Source organism: Stegodyphus dumicola, chromosome 7, assembly GCF_044657685.1.
Source record: "Stegodyphus dumicola isolate Sdum_Otavi_A_Nest chromosome 7, ASM4465768v1".
Taxonomy (NCBI): Eukaryota; Metazoa; Arthropoda; class Arachnida; order Araneae; family Eresidae; genus Stegodyphus; species Stegodyphus dumicola.
Genome location: NC_140774.1, coordinates 25,142,412 through 25,160,891, shown reverse-complemented (window position 1 = coordinate 25,160,891; position 18,480 = coordinate 25,142,412). Strand labels below are relative to the sequence as shown.

Below are 18,480 nucleotides of genomic sequence, written 5' to 3'. Positions count from 1 at the left end.
CGAAAGAACATTAAAAAATTCACGGAGGTGGGTATCTCATACCCTGCACAAGTAATGCTGGGTTAAATATGGTTTCAAAGTTTCTTCTTAATTTCTTCAAATGGGCATATTTGCTTTTGGTAATCATACAGAAAAGTTACCCATAATTTCCCCATAAGGGAGACTTAGATTAGTTTGCAACTTTGTATTATTTCTTAAAGTTCTTCATTTCATCTGTTAGCCATTTTAAAACAAAAAGGGTTGCACAGCAAAGGACTTATAAGGCAAAACAGAATTCAGGACTGCCCATTTAAAATATTATATCACTAAAGGTTACAGGTTATTGTGACTACAAAAGTGCTAAAAATAACAAAATATTAGCACTTGGAATGACAATGCAGCAACATTTGCACATATTTCTCCAAATATTTAGGGAAATCTGTTAAATTTGCGATTCAGGATCAAAATGACAATTTCAATAATATAAAAACATACAATAAAAAATATATTTCTTATATAAATTCCTTTAACTAGACACAGAAAACATTTCATTCTTGAAAATTCAGTTTAAATATTCTGTATAAATAAAAGTCTATAAAGTAGAATATTTAAAGTTTATCCTTACATTGTTTTCATCTTTGGTTCTAAGTTCTTGAAGAACCCGCTTTGTACGAGGGCTTGCCATTCCAAAATCTAAATATATATATACACACAATTTAAAAAAGTGATGAAACATAATTGCGATTGAAAAAATTCAATTCAGTATGATATTCATATGTGCAAATAAATTAACTTCTTTACAAGAAACATTATCACGAATGCTATCATACCTAGCTGTCTCCATAAAATGGAACGGCAAAGATGTGACAAGATAATGAAACAAGAGATAAATCATTTTAATTACTTAATACATTTTACACAAAAACCAATTAGAAAAACCATGACAAGATAACGTAACAATAGAGAAAAGCACTTTAATTACTTCGTAAATTTTGCACAAAAACCATGTCCTTAATTTTCATACAGTTACCATAAATATAGTTGAAAATATATGCAGCAAAAAGAAAAATTCCAAACATAGTTACTAATTTTCAACTATCAGAAAAATGAACCATCTTGGAAATGCAAAAACTGACCATTTTTATCAACCTGTCCACAGGTGATGTTAGTAAAAAGGCTAACTAGATGACATATAATGAGCAACATCCAGCCTTTCTACATACAGTTTCAATTCTTCACTTCTTTTTGCCAACACCATAAAGTACTCATGCATTTTTATGATCATAGTTTCTAAATTTACATCTCCTTCTCTTCTTCAAATAGCTCCATTATCAAGCATGTTTTTAAAGTTTATATTTGTTTTATCTACACAATAAGAAACATTTCCATCTAACTTATAAACATCAAGATATGATTTTTAACATATTATGAAGAGCATTAGCAGTGTCAGCCAATTTAATGAAGCTTAATTTTCACCTCGTTAAAATATTCACCTAGAACCACAATTTTTATAATTGGTGGAGACTCAAGGTGCAGCACAGGTACAGTTACGAGTTAGCTGGATCTTTCAACACATCAATGAGTTTTACATTCTTGTTCTGGATGGCAGAATAATTTTAACATTGATTTGTTTGATCACATATTTTTGGCTGAAATGGAGTCTTAAAAATCTGTCAGATAATTTATTGGAATAATCCTTGCAGCTGCTGCTAACATTATGTTTTACACGTTGTAAACTAATAACAGTTCACATAAACCAAAGACTTACTGGATATCTGTCCTTATCTAGATATGAAACTTTTCATACAAACAAACAAATAAATAATAAAAATGTTCTTGGGTATATCTATATCAAATATTTCAAGTTTTACTAAACAAGTTTTTTCTTAGATTATATTTACAGAATAATCTAAGAAAAAACAGACTATGACACATTTGGGATCATTTGAATGCTGGTCTGTCAATCATATCTAGCTACCCATTAAAAACATAAAACATTAACTTCGTATTATTATGGAATATTAATGCAATGTTCATAATAATGGCAACAATGATTTAAAACCAGGTAAAAGTATATTTCAGAGTATCCCTCGGCAAAACTTAGCGATTTTTGGCGGTACATGGATACAGAGTTTGTTCAATTCTTTGTCTTATTATTTTGACTTGCATAACGGCGAATTTTGCAGCAAAAATCGCTGTTATACAAAGCCAAAATAACAAGACAAAGAATTGCACAAACTCAGTATCCATGTACACATTGACTTATTTTCACTTAAAAAAAAAAAAAAAATTCCTGAATTGCACAAAAATGGCATTGTGCACTCTTGACTTTATCCATGTACACGCCGACCTATTTTCACTTAAAAAAAATCCAAAAATTGTACAAACTTTGCATTGTGCACCCCGGGTAGAGTAGACTTTAAGATACTCCTTGTATTATGGCGAAGTTGTTGTTTCATTTATCGCCAAGTTGTTGTTTCATTTATGGTAGCCTGAGTAGTTCAATGTTATGGAAACCCTATTGTGACATAATCGGGTGCATGACTCTGGGAAATTTTGAATCATGGGATGTGTTTATAAGTGTTTTTGTGGTGTGTGTTGGTTTGATTCTTTAGATGGTAGAATGGCCAAAATTAGTAAGATTAATTTGAAGTTTCTGTACGATTTGGAGCGAAAGGGGGAAAGAGCTTTAATGGACTGGTGTGTAAATGAAAGTTTACTTAGTAACCATTATAAGTGTCCTGTATGTAGGAAGCATATACATCTAGTCGAACGACGTAAAAACTGTTTAGATGGATTTGAATGGGTTTGTAGGAAGAAAGGTTCAGATGGTCACTATGTGAAGCATTGGATCAGAAAGAGTACCTGGTTTGAAAAAGTCATTTGAATATGATTGATATTTTGATTTTTACATGGCTCTGGGTGTACGAAGCGTCTTAAAGTCTACTGTAACCTAAAATCATAATCAGAGTCACAAGAATTAGAAAACTTAATTTAAAAAGTTGCTGTTTGGGCAAAAGCTACAAAGTTTGGATACCACATCACTTAACATCCTTTATATTATTTTTTACAGAGAGCAGATTTTTAAATGAATAATTTAAAAATGGAAACTATCTTTCCAAGCCATAATTAAAGAAAATAAATTTACTTAGTTTTACTTCAAGCTACATGATATTTAAAGAATTTAATTATCTTTTATCAATACAGATCTTCAAGATATAAATGGTAAAAGTACACTTGTATATAAAACAGCATTTTACCTCTTCCATGTGAAGTACCTAGCTAAGCCACCTTACCTTCCAACTAATGTTCATGCTTTTCAATTTCATTTTTAAAGGCCTGCTAATTAGATTCAACAGATTATGAATGCACAATATTTGTTGGATTTACCAGATTTGATGAATGATTTAGAGTCTGAGAGGCGGGAAATTCATCCCTTTCTACATAAGAAATGTCATTCATTAATAATAACTATTGTTATTTCAAGTACACTTCTATTAGCTAGGAAAATGAAACATCCACTGATCTATTATTTTCTATACTGATTTCAAATTAAAGATCTTTCACACATCACTAAGAAAAATGACTATAATCCACATGCCTATATGCCTTCTATAATTCAATTACTGCATACTACAATGAAGCCTCTATTTGCAGCTTTCTTTGGTTGGATCTAATTCTACATCTTAATATTTAACAGCTCCCAAGAATGATTACCAATCATTTCTTGTTTCTTTTTCATATAATAACAATCATTTATCAACAGCATATTCACACTTCATACAAATCTTAAAGTGAATGCAATAATGTAGATGGCAATTGCTGTATCATTTAAATAGATGTAAAAACACTTAAACACATTTGTCTTCAAAGTTGGCAATGAGTTCATGACTTAGGTGGAGTATGTGTGTGTGGGTAATAAGTAAATACCATACTTTTATCTCTTTTGACACTGGCATTTATTATATTTTATGATATTCTCATTTTTATCATACAGATTTGCATAATTGTCCCACTCGTAAGCTCATCAGTTACTGTTTCCACAGATGTCACTTTATTGTTAATACCGTTTTGCAATACAGCAACTTCATCACTTTGAGAAAATATGCATGATACTTTCTCCAATAACATTCTGGTTTATCATAAACTAAATTATCTTTCATCTGGGAACAACTATAAATCTTTTTGAAAGGCATAATTATATCAATGCTTCATCTAAGCAACATCTGTTACGAGTTAATTTCACTTTGTGTTGCTCAGGATATTTTTTTCCTGGAAGCAAGAAAGCTTTGTTAATTTATAATTACAATACTCAATAAAAGTTCATTCATCTACTAGTGGCTAAAAACACATGGTACTGATTAATTATCTAATATTCGTTACTGCACTGCAAACAATCTATTAGCCCTTTCAATATTATAATATGGTTCTTGATTCCCAGTGGATATTGTTTGGTGGTTGCATTCAAAATGGCATTAAACAGATCTTCATTTTCTGCAGTTTATCTTTAGCTCCATAAGAATTTTGAGTAATGTTGCCTTTATTCCACTATCTCGCTAATCTTGACATAAGTTAAAAATTTTATCTTTGTAGAAGAATTCAGAATGATGGTTGGTAAATAACTGCAATAATCAGAGTTACAGATGAAATTTTTCATGATGTATCAGGCACCTGAAGATTAGCCAAAGTCAGAATGGTATATAGGTTTGCCAAGTAGCAGCAAAAATCATTCACAAAGGATACTTTTCATGATGCATTGGCTACCAGAAGATTAGCCAAAGTCAGAATTATGTATATACATTTTGTGCCCTCCAAACATGTTATCCACCTTAAATTTAAAACCAGATGGAGAATGTATAAATATTATAAATTAAACAAAACAAACTAATATGCAGACTAACTTTTGAGCATTTTGAAAAAAAAATTAAGAATGTTATAATTGCTTAAAATGATGGGTGAAAACATATAAAAGGAAAGGTTATTCCTTTAATAATAACACCATTAACGCAATTAAGTTACGAAAATGTCTGGCTGTCAGAAAGAAAAATTTTAATTTAAAACACACACACACACATATATATAGATATAATATAAACAAGTATGTTATCAAGACAATTTATAACATGATTCTTTTTGTCAGATTCCCAATTTAAATTAAAAGTTACTAATATTACGAAGTAATAGCAAAAACTGTTTATATAAAAATAATATACTTTAAAAGTAATGAAAAGAATATGGAAATTTTGCTATAAAAATAACATGTCAGAGATCTATCAAAAGCTTCTATGCCATAAGGGTAATATGCTATAAAAGAAGGAAGATCGCAGTATTATTTACGTAAATCTGTTATGTCAACATCATATGTTATCACCTGTTGCAAATAATGACAAAATAGTAAAACTGTACATAATATAAAAATCACAATACGTAAAATATACTTTACCTTATTTGTTGGGGGAATTATTACGTTGAATTTTAATTTATAAAATTTCTAAACACATTAATATGTTGGAAGATCAAGACAAACGATGAGTTGTCATACCATGTTCGGCAAAAAGAGAATTTTCGTATTGCCATTCTTTAAATATGCATAACACAAATTCGGCTGCTAAACTATGTTTAAAGTGTCATTTAAATATGTGTTCATATTAATATTATGTAAAATATTCATAAATAATAAGACGAAATAAATAATTTGCAGTAATGAAAAAAAAAAAAAAAGAGATTATTTTACAATCTTACAACGATTATTTTACATTTTGCTATGAGTAAGTTAAAAAAATTCTGGCAGTAAACTTAATAGTTCTTTGGCAGCAATTAATAATTAAAAAATTGTTAAACTTATAAATGATTGTCATAAAAGTTTGTTAAAACTCTTGATGCAATTCTTGATTACAGCTTTCTAAATTAATAATAAAAAAAAAAAAAAAAAAACAGTTGGTAGATATAGTAGTCGCTAGAGGCCGCTATTGCGCGAAGCTGTTGTTTGTTCCGTCGGAAATATTTTCGAGGAATTGTCTGCGAAAAAGTGTAGAAAATACGTTAGTAAAGTTTTCGGTAGTTGATATTAAACGCATCCTATTAATTTTGTACTATATTCTCTGATAATTTCGAAGCGCAGCATACAAGTTCACGTGCCACAGCTGCATAATCATCAAAAAGATAAACGTAGTGTTATTATAAAAGTTTGCTTTTATCAACGCCAAGATTCCTAACTTACGGGAATATGTCTCACGCATACGACGATTCAAGGTATAGTTATAATTTCCATCTGGTATCGTCTCACATTACTTATCAACATCATATGTGACGATGAAATAATATAAAACTTTTTTTTTCTGTTTTCACTTACAGGTATTAAATCTTGGAAGTTTTACTTTGCAAATATAAATTTCCGGTACTTGACATTGCATTACTACATTATTATAAATATGTCTTCTTTTGAAATTTTACTAAATCAATATTTGTTTTAAATAACATCTGTTTTTAAATATGAACTTTTATATAATATGAGTGAATGCAATTTAATATACAACTTTATAAAATAAATTTGTAGTGAACTATTACATGGGATTCATTTTTCATGGGGCTTCCTTTTAATGCACATAGTATTTATGTTGACATTTTTATCTTGTTGAATTTTATTAGAAAAGTTCATATATAATACTTTGAATTGCAACTTAAGCTGAGAATCACTTAGAATTATTCAAAATAAAAGAAAAGCATATTGTTTATAAGCTATGCATTTGAAATCTAACAGTTTACATATTGTTAAATAAATTGCTGAAAATTTAATTTGCGTTGCGGTGAAAATATACTTAAAAGGTTAATACATTTAAGTTAAAATTTTTATGGTAATTATTATTTGCATTAAATTTTTGCAAAGAAGAAATTTATGCATTTGGTAAATATTTTTAAATTAAAATCATTATTACTTGATATTAGGTATAAACTTTTTCAAAAATTGCTTCTAAATTCTTGTCATAATACTGTTCAAGTTAGACTACATTTGCTATTTTTGTGAAGGCATTTTGCTGAATAGTTATAAACCATCTGACATCTAATTAGTTATAAAACTACTGGATGTAATAGTTTATACTAGGCTCAGTTTCCAGCAACTGAATAAGATGGGTTATGGAATGAGAAAGTTTTCTTTGCAGACTTCCATGAAAACATTCTTAGTATTTGCTCACTATTCCTACCTCCATGAAAAGTTGTTAACTCAGTGGTGACTAAAATTTTAACTATCTTTATGGCTAATAAGTATTACTTTATTAATAAGAAGCAATTTATAAACTCCGCAATCCCAATACAGTTTAATTCCTCTTCCCCTCAAAAAGCACTTGAGGTAACTAAAACACTGATCAGTAAAATGATGGTTAAATATAAAGGTGCTAATCCATACGGTGCTCAAGTGTGTATATGGTATGTGCATGTATGAGTTTGCTGTTTTGGATTATGTATTTTCATTGCTGAAATTATAAAAGCAAAAATGCATTTAAAAGTGTTTGCTGAAAGAATAGATGATTTTCAGTCTGATTCTTCAAATATTTTTATTTGATTTCATGGTTCTTACAGCCAGCTGGCTAGTTTTTCAGGATTGGGATAGACCATCTTCTACACTTCTTGTAAAAGATGTAAATATGTAATGTGCAGTTGGTTCTAATTTCCTTAATAGTTAGGTTTCTAGAGTTGTGCACTTTGGTGATATTTTACTGAAGAAAAAGAAGGTATTTATCCTGAATATTATTTTATATTTTAATTAGGTATTTATCCTGAAAAATCAATCAATAAACCGGCTAATCTTTGGAATATGGTAACAGGTAGTTTGGCCACATTTTGGTAAGATGATAAAGGTTACTAGCTAGGACTATAGCAGTGTACATGGATAAAGTCAAGAGTGTGCACACAGTGGCGTAGCTAGGGTGGGGCAAAGGGGGACATCTGTCCCCGGGCGCAGCATCCAGGGGTGCCATATTGATGGTACGAAATTTTAGAATGAAGTGTTTTCCATTCGTGGCACACAGAAAGGGGCGCAAAAACTTCAGTTGTCCCCGGGGGCTGAAAACCCTAGCTACGCCTCTGTGTGCACAATGCCACTTTTGTGCAATTCTGGGATTTTTTTTAAGTGAAAATAGGTCGACGTGTACATGGATACCGTGTATATGCAATTCTTAAAAATGCGACAAGCAGTGGGCGATTCTGCACTTTCTCCCAATTTCGCATCTAACCTTCATCATGATTAAGCACTTTTGTTCCATATGTTACGAAGCGATTAACAATACTAATGCGTAGTTCGAAAGGCTAGTAATAACTTGACGATTCTTGTTCGAACGCTAATTTTGTTTAAACGAGTTTGCATCAGTGGTAAATTTGATCTTGATTTGGATACAAAAAATTCATGACGATATCTTTCATTTATATTTAATGAAAGCACCAAAATATATCACAGCAATACACATACATTGCAATGGCGAACCACAGTTACATAATGTAAAAAAAAAAAACAGAATTCCTTTGGCGCAACAGCGCCCTCTATCCTATGAAAAGTTCCAACACCATAAAAGTGCTAGCAAAGCATAATTCGGCTAGCAGATTGTTGGAAAAAATGTTAAGAAAAAAAAAAGCCTTTACTTCGTGAAAACAAAATGGTCTCAAAAAAAAAAAAAAAAAAACTAGCAGGTTGCAGTAGCAGGGTTGGTCGCCAAATTTTCACCAAAAAATCCCCAAGTTACCATAATCCGAAGATTAACCAATAAACCTTTTTACAAGTTAGTTTTTTTCTGTTTCATTCTGCTGCAAATTGCATGGCGTTTAGATTCATGTTTCCTTTAGCGATTTTGCAGCAAAATATTTTAGATGACAATAACAGTAATAAAAATAAAATATGTATGTGCATATATATGTGTGTGTGTATACAAACAAACATATACAGTACAAAGTCTTTAATCTGGACTCATCGGGACTTCGGCTTTTCCGGATTATAGATCATGAATTTAAATCTGGTAAGATGGCATGCAGAAATTTTAAAATTAAAAATATGAAACCGTAATTTATGAAATAAAGAGCAATTATGATCTAAAGGGTATCAAAATTTACAAAAAAAAAAAAAAAAAAAAAAAAGCTTAATATTTATTTGTTTATTTTATTAAACATTTCTTTCAATGTAAGTTGTTCAAGTTGCTTCGTTTTATGTGCTAATACTTTCTCTTTAATTCTATGAACAGACATAATTTCTTGTTCAGTTACAAAGTTCCGCTGTTCAAGTCCTGTAATTGCTGTGCGGAGAATACCAACTAACTTGTCAATTGAAATTTTTTCGTAACTTTCTTCATGCCTTTATCCATTTTTTGCAGCAATTCCACTTTTTATTTGATGGGCATCGAAACATGCTTTCGCTTTGTAGATCCTTTGGCAGCTCCAGAATCGAAAACTCTTTCTGACATAATAAGTTCAAGCTTACTTTTTATAAAATTGCTCTAACTGTCTGCAAAAAATAATAAGCCAGATCCAGTTAAAAGATTAAGGATCAATGCAATCTGCATCATGAACTGAAATAGATAATTTTAGCCTAGCTTATGCTGTCCGTTATACATTAAACATGCATGCAGTATTATGTGCATGTGTAAATGCAGTATGCGTTTACACATGTGCAGAAAATTTGTAGCTTTGAGGTCCGGATTATAGATAATTCTGGATTGTGGACGTCCGGATTAAAGACTTTCTACTGTATATGTATTTACTTATATAGTCAAAAGTCGTTAATCCGGACTCGTCGGGACTTCGGCGATTCCGGATTATCTATTTTTCCGGATTATAGATCATCGGTTTAAATCTCGCAAGATGGCATGCAGAAATTCTAAAATTAAAAATATGAAACCTTAATTTATGAAATAAAGAATAATTATAATCTAAAGGGTATCAAAATTTACAAAAAAAAGCTTAATATTTATTTGTTTACTTTATTAAACATTTATTTCAATGCAAGTTGTTTTAGGTTGCTTAGTTTTATGTGATAATACTTTCTCTTTAATTCTATAAGCAGACACAATTTCTTGTTCAGTTACAAAGTTCCGCTGTTCAAGTCCTGTAATTGCTGTGCGGAGAATACCGATTAACTTGTCAATCGAAATTTTTTCGTTTTCACTAACCTCTCTGTCACATTCTTCATGTCTTTATCCATTTTTTGCAGCAATTCCACTTTTTGTTTGATGGACATAGACACATACTTTCATTTTGTATGATCCTTTGGGAGCTCCAGAAACGGAAGTTCTATTTGACATAATCGAAAGTTCAAGTTTACTTTTATAAAATTGCTCTTACAGTCTGCAAAAAATAATAAACCGGATCCAATTCGAAGATTAAGGAACAACGCAATCATCAACATTAACTGAAATAGATAATTAGATAATTTTAGATTATACCGTCCGTTATACATAAAACGTGCACGCGAAAACGTATTCTGCGCTTGCGCAAACGCATATGCGCAGTAATAAAAGTGTTGGCAGTGGTGATAAAAGGCAAAGCATATTTTGCTTTCCTTAAATAAAGCTAAGACTAAATAAAATTCATGCTTTATTCCGTAAATAAAATAAAAGAGCTAACACTGTAGCCTTTACATTTAAAATCATTTGATTGAAAGCAAACTAGCATAATGCTAACTGATAATCACACAAGAGAACAAGAACAAGAAGCTTCGCCGATACCGGCGTACATATATATTATACTCGGCCAACCCACCGATCTTGACGTCATCGGCCAATCAGCTGCAACCACGTTAGCTTACCGCCGATCGACCTCCGATCAAAATTTGCGTGTGGAAAACTAAAGCCAACAAAAAGGTCTTATGCGCAAGCGTAAACGCCTATGCGCATGTGTCAACGCGGCGCATGCGCAGAAAGTTTTTAGCTTTGAGGTCCGGATTATGGGTGTGCGAATTAACGACTTTTGACTGTATATGCATACTTGAACACATATATCCATACATACATGCACCCATTTTAACAGAACAGTATCATTTCCATGGTTCTTGGTATGAGGGGAGGCTTATTTACAAGAAACAAAGGGGGATATTATTTGAATATCTTGCATTTCTTTGTTGGATTAGTGGAAAGGGAGAAGGAAATTGTTGCAACCTGGCACAAATACTTGCATTATAGTATTTTGATGAATGAGCTTGGTATTTAAAAAGTCAATTTCTTGATATTTAATTTATTCTGAAAAATGTATCACACTTTTTAAGCTGTGGAGTAAGAGTTTGTGGGGATAAAAATGAGTTTTTTTTAAAGGATTTATATCTATGCATTTTATAGAAAAAAATTCAGTATTACTAAATGTAGGTATGGGCAGTTTTTTGTGTCATTTGCAAATATTGACACTTGCAGTGTAATTCTTTGTTGTGTTCATTCAGGGAGAAGGGAAAGTGTATTGGCATAAAATCATAAATGTTAAGATTTCTTGTACTTCTTTATTAAAGTGCCATTAAGATTAGTTGCCAAATTTATAATGTGCAAATTTTAAATTAGTTTGGTGATTAAGATTTAATATATCTCTTAATAATAATTGTAATGTTTCTCATTACAAACTGTATTTGTTTTAACTATATTAGTCTTTTATTATTCTTCATTAAAATGGCTGCCAAGGTTAAGCAGTGAAATGTGACATTGGGAAACTTAATTGACAAATTCGTAGTATGAAATATTGTCCAAGGCATGCTGTAGAGTTAACCCTCTAAGCGATCCTGGTTTTCTTGGATCTGTCATGAAAATCTGTATTTAAACAGCATTTAATAGCTAAATTTGTATAATTACTTGTTGCAGTCTCTATTTTCATAAATTTGCAATCATCGAGATGACATTTACATAATTATAGAAAGTAAAGGCAAAATATCTAAAATTAATAGCTAATAATAATATATATATATATTAAGTGAACAAAAAATCTTGTGAATGGATTAAGCGTGTCAAGCCGCAATGTTTGTAAAATTTTCTCATTATAGTCTGTATCTTGTTCCAACTGATTACTTTTTTTTTTTTTTTTTTTTTTGATGGTGTAAGAATATCCTGGTAAAAATATTTACGGGTGCCCCTTGGCAAAAATTCGCAATTTTTGCCTGTACTTGGGCACCGAGTTTGTGAAATTCTTTGACTTGTTATTTTGGCTGTGTGTAGTGCCGCTTTTTGTGCCAAAAATCGCCAGTACACAAAGCTAAAACATCAAGTCAAAGAATTGCACAAATGCACAAACTTGGTATCCATGTACATATCAACCTATTTCCTTTAAAAAAATAAATAAAATAAAATAAAATAAATAGTAATAATAATAAAAAAAAAAAAACAGAGAATTGCACAAACTAGGCATTACACACTGCCTTGACTCGCATTACTTGTCCATGTACACCTCAATCTATTTTCAGTTAAAAAGTCAAAGGAGCACCCAAATCTGCACTAGAGCCAAACAAAAAATACATATCTCAATAAACTACATTTTAAATCAAACAATGAAATAACATTATAGCATCTAAGCACTACACAAAGGAAATATCCACTTAACCTTATTTAAAAATTTCTGCATCTTTAGTCTGTGGAACAGAAAGTTCCTTAACAGCATCCAAAATGTTTCCTCAAACTATGTTCCCTTTCTAATGGAAGGATTTATATGGTGAGCATTTGAACCTTTGTGACAGACCCATTCAAAGCCATCTGAGCGAGCTTTACGTTCGACTGTACGCATTTCCTTCATACAAACAGGACACTTATAATTCCTTTGAATTACATCCAAGAAAGTTTTTCTTCTTCTGTCTTCAACCACACAACCAACAAAAAAAAAAAAAAAAAAAAAAAATTCCTCTCTCTCCTTTTATACTACAAAACACCCAGTTTACCATCAGCAGCCATTTCACAATGCAAAGCACACAGTACACATCTTACAAACCGTTTCCCATCAGTCAAATTCACTGCAATCATGCAAACAATTATGTTATAATAGGATTTTCATAACATTCAACTACTCAGGTTACCATAAATGAAACCAGTGGCGTAGCTAGGGTGGGGCAAGAGGGGACATCTGTCCCCGGGCGCAGCATCCAAGGGGCGCCAAATTGATGCTACGAAATGTTTTAATGAAATGTTTTCCATTCTTGGCACACAGAAAGGGGTACAAATTCTTCAGTTGTCCCCGGGCGCTGGAAACTAGCTACGCCTCTGAATGAAACAACAACTTAGTGATAATCCAAGGGGTACCCTTAAATATATGCTAACCGAAATTCCTTATCAAAGTGGCTGCCTTTGTTAATTGGCTATTGTGATCACCAAATTTAAAGTATGTAACCTATTTGATTTTCGGACTTGTTTGCCAAAGTCAATATGGTAGCTGCTGTAATGAGAAGATAGCAGCCACTGAATTATTATCATATAAAAAAAATGGTACTTTTTTGGAAAAGCAGCCACCATGAAAAAATTTGGCAAGATTTGAAATTGACATACAGTGGGACTTCGAGATACGAGCACTTCTATATAAGAAAAATTCGATATGTGAGGAAAGCATGAGTGAAAAATTCATCTTTAAATGCGAGCACTAATTCGAGCAACGAGTCACTCTCTTGGTATGCATGGCACGTTTCCTGATCCGGCTTGCCTCTAGGTGGATCCCCTCGTCAGATCACTCAGTGTACTTTGATCTACATGTTTGTGGGCAAGTTAATTGTTTTCTACTTTTAATGTGAAAATAATTATTTTACGATACATCCCAAGAAGATTGATGCCTCAGATAGTGCTGCAAAGAAAAAGAAGGAAGCCATGGCCATTGAAATTAAGAAAGAAATCTTAGATAAACATATGCATGGTGTAAGAGTGACAGAATTGGCGAAGACTGACGGCTGTTCATCATCGACAATCTGCACTATTCCTGAAGAAGAAGGAAGTCATTAAGAAATTTGATGTGGCCACAGGAGTTACCGTTACATCCAAGGACCATCCAAAACTCCTAGAAGCTGTTATTTGTGTGGATTAATGAGAAGCATTTAAAAGGTGATTTGGGGTCAGAAGCTATCATTTGCGCTAAGGCTAAAAATCTGTATTGGGACCTTTTCTGAAAAACACCAACTACATCGACTGAATATGAGATGGCAATGAGATTTTTAGGGTTACGGAACCGATAACTGAATTTACATTATTTTCAATGGGGAAGTTTGTTTCTAGATATGAGAAATTTGCTATACAAGCTCATTGCTGGAACAAATTAAACTCGCCTCTTGAGGTTCCACTGTATTACAAATTGGGCAGTTAAATTTTTCAGTTTGGATGACTAAGCATGGTGGTTATTTAACGGGGAGATATCTAATAAACTTTTGAAATGTTTTAGGGTAGATAGTGCTCTTTAATTTTGTGATTCACTAAAATATTTTTAAAGTTCTTTTGTTGTTGAATTTTTTAATTTATTTTTTATTTTTTCAAGAAATGGACCTGATGATGAACAGTCCTTGGGGCGAGGCCCTGATCGAGAATATGATGGACCACCTGGGATGGAACCAGATGGTATCATTGAGGTAGACCATACAAAAATTAATTTTGCATTATATTAAATGTAGTACTTTTACACAACAATAAGGCAGTTTGAAACTCTATTTATAATTTTTAATTGCAGAGTAATTGGGAATATGTTGTGGATAATTTTGATGATATGAACTTACGTGAAGAATTGCTGCGTGGTATTTATGCCTATGGTTTTGAAAAGCCATCTGCAATCCAACAAAGAGCTATTATTCCTTGTATAAGAGGTAAGCTCTGTTATTAACAAATTACTTATCTAATTATTAGAAATTTTTCTTATATTATAAATTGCATCAATAAAATATTGGCATAATTTCATTTATGACCTGTGCTCTGTTTCATTACTTTTCTTATAACAGTATATATATCCAAAACTCTTCAAACAAGCAATACCCTAATTAAAAAAATCAATGAAATTTAAAGAAAAATGAATATAATAGAAGAATTTGGTCAACTTCAATGCCACTTCGTCAGGAGGAGGAACATTGAAATCTCTCTTCCACAAAAATCTTTCCTCTTCTGTATCCAGAACTAGCTAATGATTTAATTATATAATAGTTCACCCAAAAATTCTGGTCCTTTCCCAAAGCAAGGAAAAAACAAAGTAAATTCTAATTACAATCTTGTACCTTAAAAAAAGAATTCTGTTCAAAGAATTGAAAATATAAGTGAAATAATAAAGTACTTCAGTGAAAAATTCAAATCTAAATTTTACCTTTAAACAAGGAGCACATAATCCAAGGATTTGCAGTTAGGATTATTTGAAATGTATTACGTATGAATTTCAGTTTTTGGTCTTTGTGAAAAATTGGTTCTAAATTTCTTACTTTATGTCTAAACATAACTTTCATATTGCATACAAATAGAAACGTTAAAAAAAACTTACTGTTTATTTTCCAGATTTCAGCATAAAGCATCAAATTTAAAGTAAACTTGCATTTTTCACTGCGAAATCAGCAGGTCAATCAGAATTGACTTTTCTTAATTATAAAAAATAACTCATCATTTATTCACACATTATGTAAAGTAAAATTAGATTATTAAGGTAAAGAAGTATTTACTTGTGACATATAAACTGAAAAGGAAATATGACGATTCAAAATTCTATGAATTAAGATATGCTGGAATATAAATCAGAAATTGTACTAATGTAAATGTGTTAATATACTTCTCGTTTTGTACAAAAATATTTTGTCTTGTTGTTTGATAAAACTGGACCTTTGCTTGTAAAATAAAATGTGTTTTACTTTTAAGAATGTATGTCCTTTTATTTATTTTTTAATATAAAAAGGTACAAATATAAAAATATGAAAAGACTATATAACGATTTGAAAATAATTCAGAAATTGGCAGTTCAGTTATGAATAAATTTAGAAGTTTTATGCTGGTCTTACTGTATTTATTCCTCTTAACGTAATATACTGCATTTATTCCTCTTAACCATAACTTGGACTCTGAATATGTTTTTTGATTTCTGCTGGTCTTTCTTTTAAAACCTTCTCTTGTTTGAAAGAAGGTATGGATTTTTTTGCCTAATATCCCCTCAGAATGCTAATATCACTTACAAATTATGTTTCTGAAACATTGTGAAATGTTATCAAGGTCTGGTAGACTTTAACCGGCAACATCTCTTGATTTTGTGTGACAAAATTCTCTGCTCTTCACAAAATTCGTGTGGTTTTTCTATAGAATTTAAGATAATAAATATAATTAAGCAATTAATTACACACAAGTACACAATTAATGATATACAAATTAAAAATGTGAAATACTGGCTAGGTTCTGTGAAATACTGACTAAGTCCATGCCATTCTTTGTTGAATTGGCAGCGCTGCTTCATGAAGTCTTGTTTTTTCATTATTCAGTTATTCTCTTCAGTTTAAAAGTTTAATTATTGCAAACAGGAACTTGTATGTTGTTTACAGCTTATTTTGACCTTTTTCAAGGCTAATCAGTATGGAGTGTCAAGTAGATACAATGAATACTTCCGGTGCATTTATTGCCCCCTCTGATTACCATCTGTTCATGTTTCTCTCTCTAACAACATTCTGGTATAAGAGTTTCATGATGAAGCTTCGTTTAGCAATTGGCTAGCAGATTTCTTCAAATCAAAACCACAACAGTTCTACAAGAGAGGCATTGAACTCCTTCCTGAATGCTTGCAGGCAATCATTGACAAAGATCGTGATTACATAATGGAGTGAATGAATAAATTAATATTTATTGATTTATGGCATGTATTGCATTGTTGTGTTGTGCATTTTATACTAACAAAATCATAAGATGAAAAAAACGACAACCCATCGAAGAATAGCGCGGACTTATGCACCAAACCAATACATTACTAAAAATACACAATTTTTAAAAGAGAGTGTTAATACAGTACAAAGTCCAAAATCCGGACGTCCGTTCTTCAGAATGATCTAAAATCCGGACCTCAAAACCACCAAAGTTTTTCTCCTAGGCTTTACGCATGTGCATTTGTTTCTCCCTTTCACACATAATAAAACATTTGGAGAGTACCGATTCTTAATTTCATTTAGACACTAAATAAAGTAACTTGTTATTGAAGAAACAAAAATTTAGCATAAATTTGTGCCATCAGTAATTTGGCTCCATGACTGCGTATCTGCTTTTTGGCTCAAATCCCAAACCAAAACATTCCACCTAGATACATCGTTGATCTGACGCCATCCTGGCGACTCATTATTTATTATACTTTCCTTTGGTCACCGCATGTTTATGAAAACATGACAATTTGAGTAATGACTCGTGTAGCAATGCCTAAACAATTATTTTTATGTATGTAATTAAATAATAAAGGAGTATGGCAATCTTTTATGTTGACATTATGCTTAGCGATAATTATAGATTTAAGCTAAATATACTAAAAAAATGTTGACGAGGAAAAATTTACCAAAAATTTTTTCCCTATGCTAAAAATAGGTTTTGTTGATGAAACTCGTTAACTCAAAGATTACATTTAGGGCTATTTGAATTAAGAATAACTGATTTGTTATTCACGTAAACCCAGAAGCAGCGCCAGGGCTCTCGTATGTCCGCACAGAGTCGCAGAATATAGGAATTGTTGGCAGTGGTGATAAAGGCAAAGCATATTTTGCTTCCCTTAAATAAAGCCAGCACTAATCTAAATAAAATTCATGCTTTATTCCGTAAATAAAATAAGCTAACACTGTAGCCTTTACATTTAAAAATCATTTGACTGAAAGAAAACTAGCATAATGCTAACTCATAATACCAAGAGAACAAGAACATTCGCCGATACCGACGTACATATATATAATACTCGGCCAACCCGCCGATCTTGACGTCATCGGCCAATCAGCGGCAACCACGTTAGCTTACCTCCGATCAAAATTTGCATGTGGAAAACTAAAGCCAACAGGAATAAAGGAGACTGCATCAGGCGATGAGATATGTAGCGCCAGCCCTCAATAATTATATGGTGGGTATAGATTTATTCAGAACTCTGATAAGCCTTAAGCATGTGCAAGAAATAGACATAAGTATAATAAATAACTAAACTAATACCATTCAGCCTTAATCGTCTCAATGTGCGATAAAAGCAAGATAAAATTTAATGGAACAACTTGTCGTTAGTCGCCAAACTCATGATGCATAGCAAAATATGTATGGTGAAGAATAGCTAAATTTGATGATGATAGCCGCTAATTTGAAAAGTTTTCGGATATTGCTAAACAAAGGTGAAATTTTCCACTTTGTGGATTTTGTAAAGAAATGTGGAGAAGCAGTAATAAATGAAGATGATATAAAAGAAGTTTTTCATTGTGATGACAATGCTTTTCAATCATCAATCAATTAATGAATGGCAAAATCTGTGGTATGGTTCTAGATCCAGAAAATACCACTACCGATAGTGAAGAAAGTGACAGAGAAGTTAACTGAAAACGAGAATTTTGATTGACAAGTT

At 31.6% G+C, this 18,480-nt stretch overlaps 2 protein-coding genes across 4 annotated transcripts in view; one reads left to right on the top strand and one right to left on the bottom strand.

Annotated features, from left to right (window-relative positions):
- ArfGAP1 (ADP-ribosylation factor GTPase-activating protein 1) overlaps nt 1-5,558 on the bottom strand; it is a 66,307-nt gene extending 60,749 nt beyond the window's left edge. For 2 of the 3 annotated variants that reach the window (XM_035371746.2, XM_035371747.2), the window contains exons 1-2: nt 5,423-5,558; nt 605-672 (exon numbers count right to left, since the gene is read on the bottom strand). In XM_035371746.2, the coding sequence (XP_035227637.1) occupies nt 605-664 (60 nt within the window). In that variant the 5' untranslated portion in view covers nt 665-672; nt 5,423-5,558. Of the gene's footprint in view, nt 1-604; nt 673-5,422 lie in introns of those variants that run through there. The other variant, XM_085819981.1, reaches the window with a different exon arrangement.
- A 372-nt stretch (nt 5,559-5,930) lies between these two features.
- Nucleotides 5,931-18,480, top strand: part of LOC118199888 (eukaryotic initiation factor 4A-I-like) — a 53,035-nt gene continuing 40,485 nt past the window's right edge. Inside the window, exons 1-3 of the mRNA XM_035371752.2 lie at nt 5,931-6,231; nt 14,434-14,524; nt 14,623-14,755. Of these exons, the coding sequence (XP_035227643.1) occupies nt 6,206-6,231; nt 14,434-14,524; nt 14,623-14,755 (250 nt within the window). The 5' untranslated portion in view covers nt 5,931-6,205. The remainder of the gene's footprint in view (nt 6,232-14,433; nt 14,525-14,622; nt 14,756-18,480) is intronic.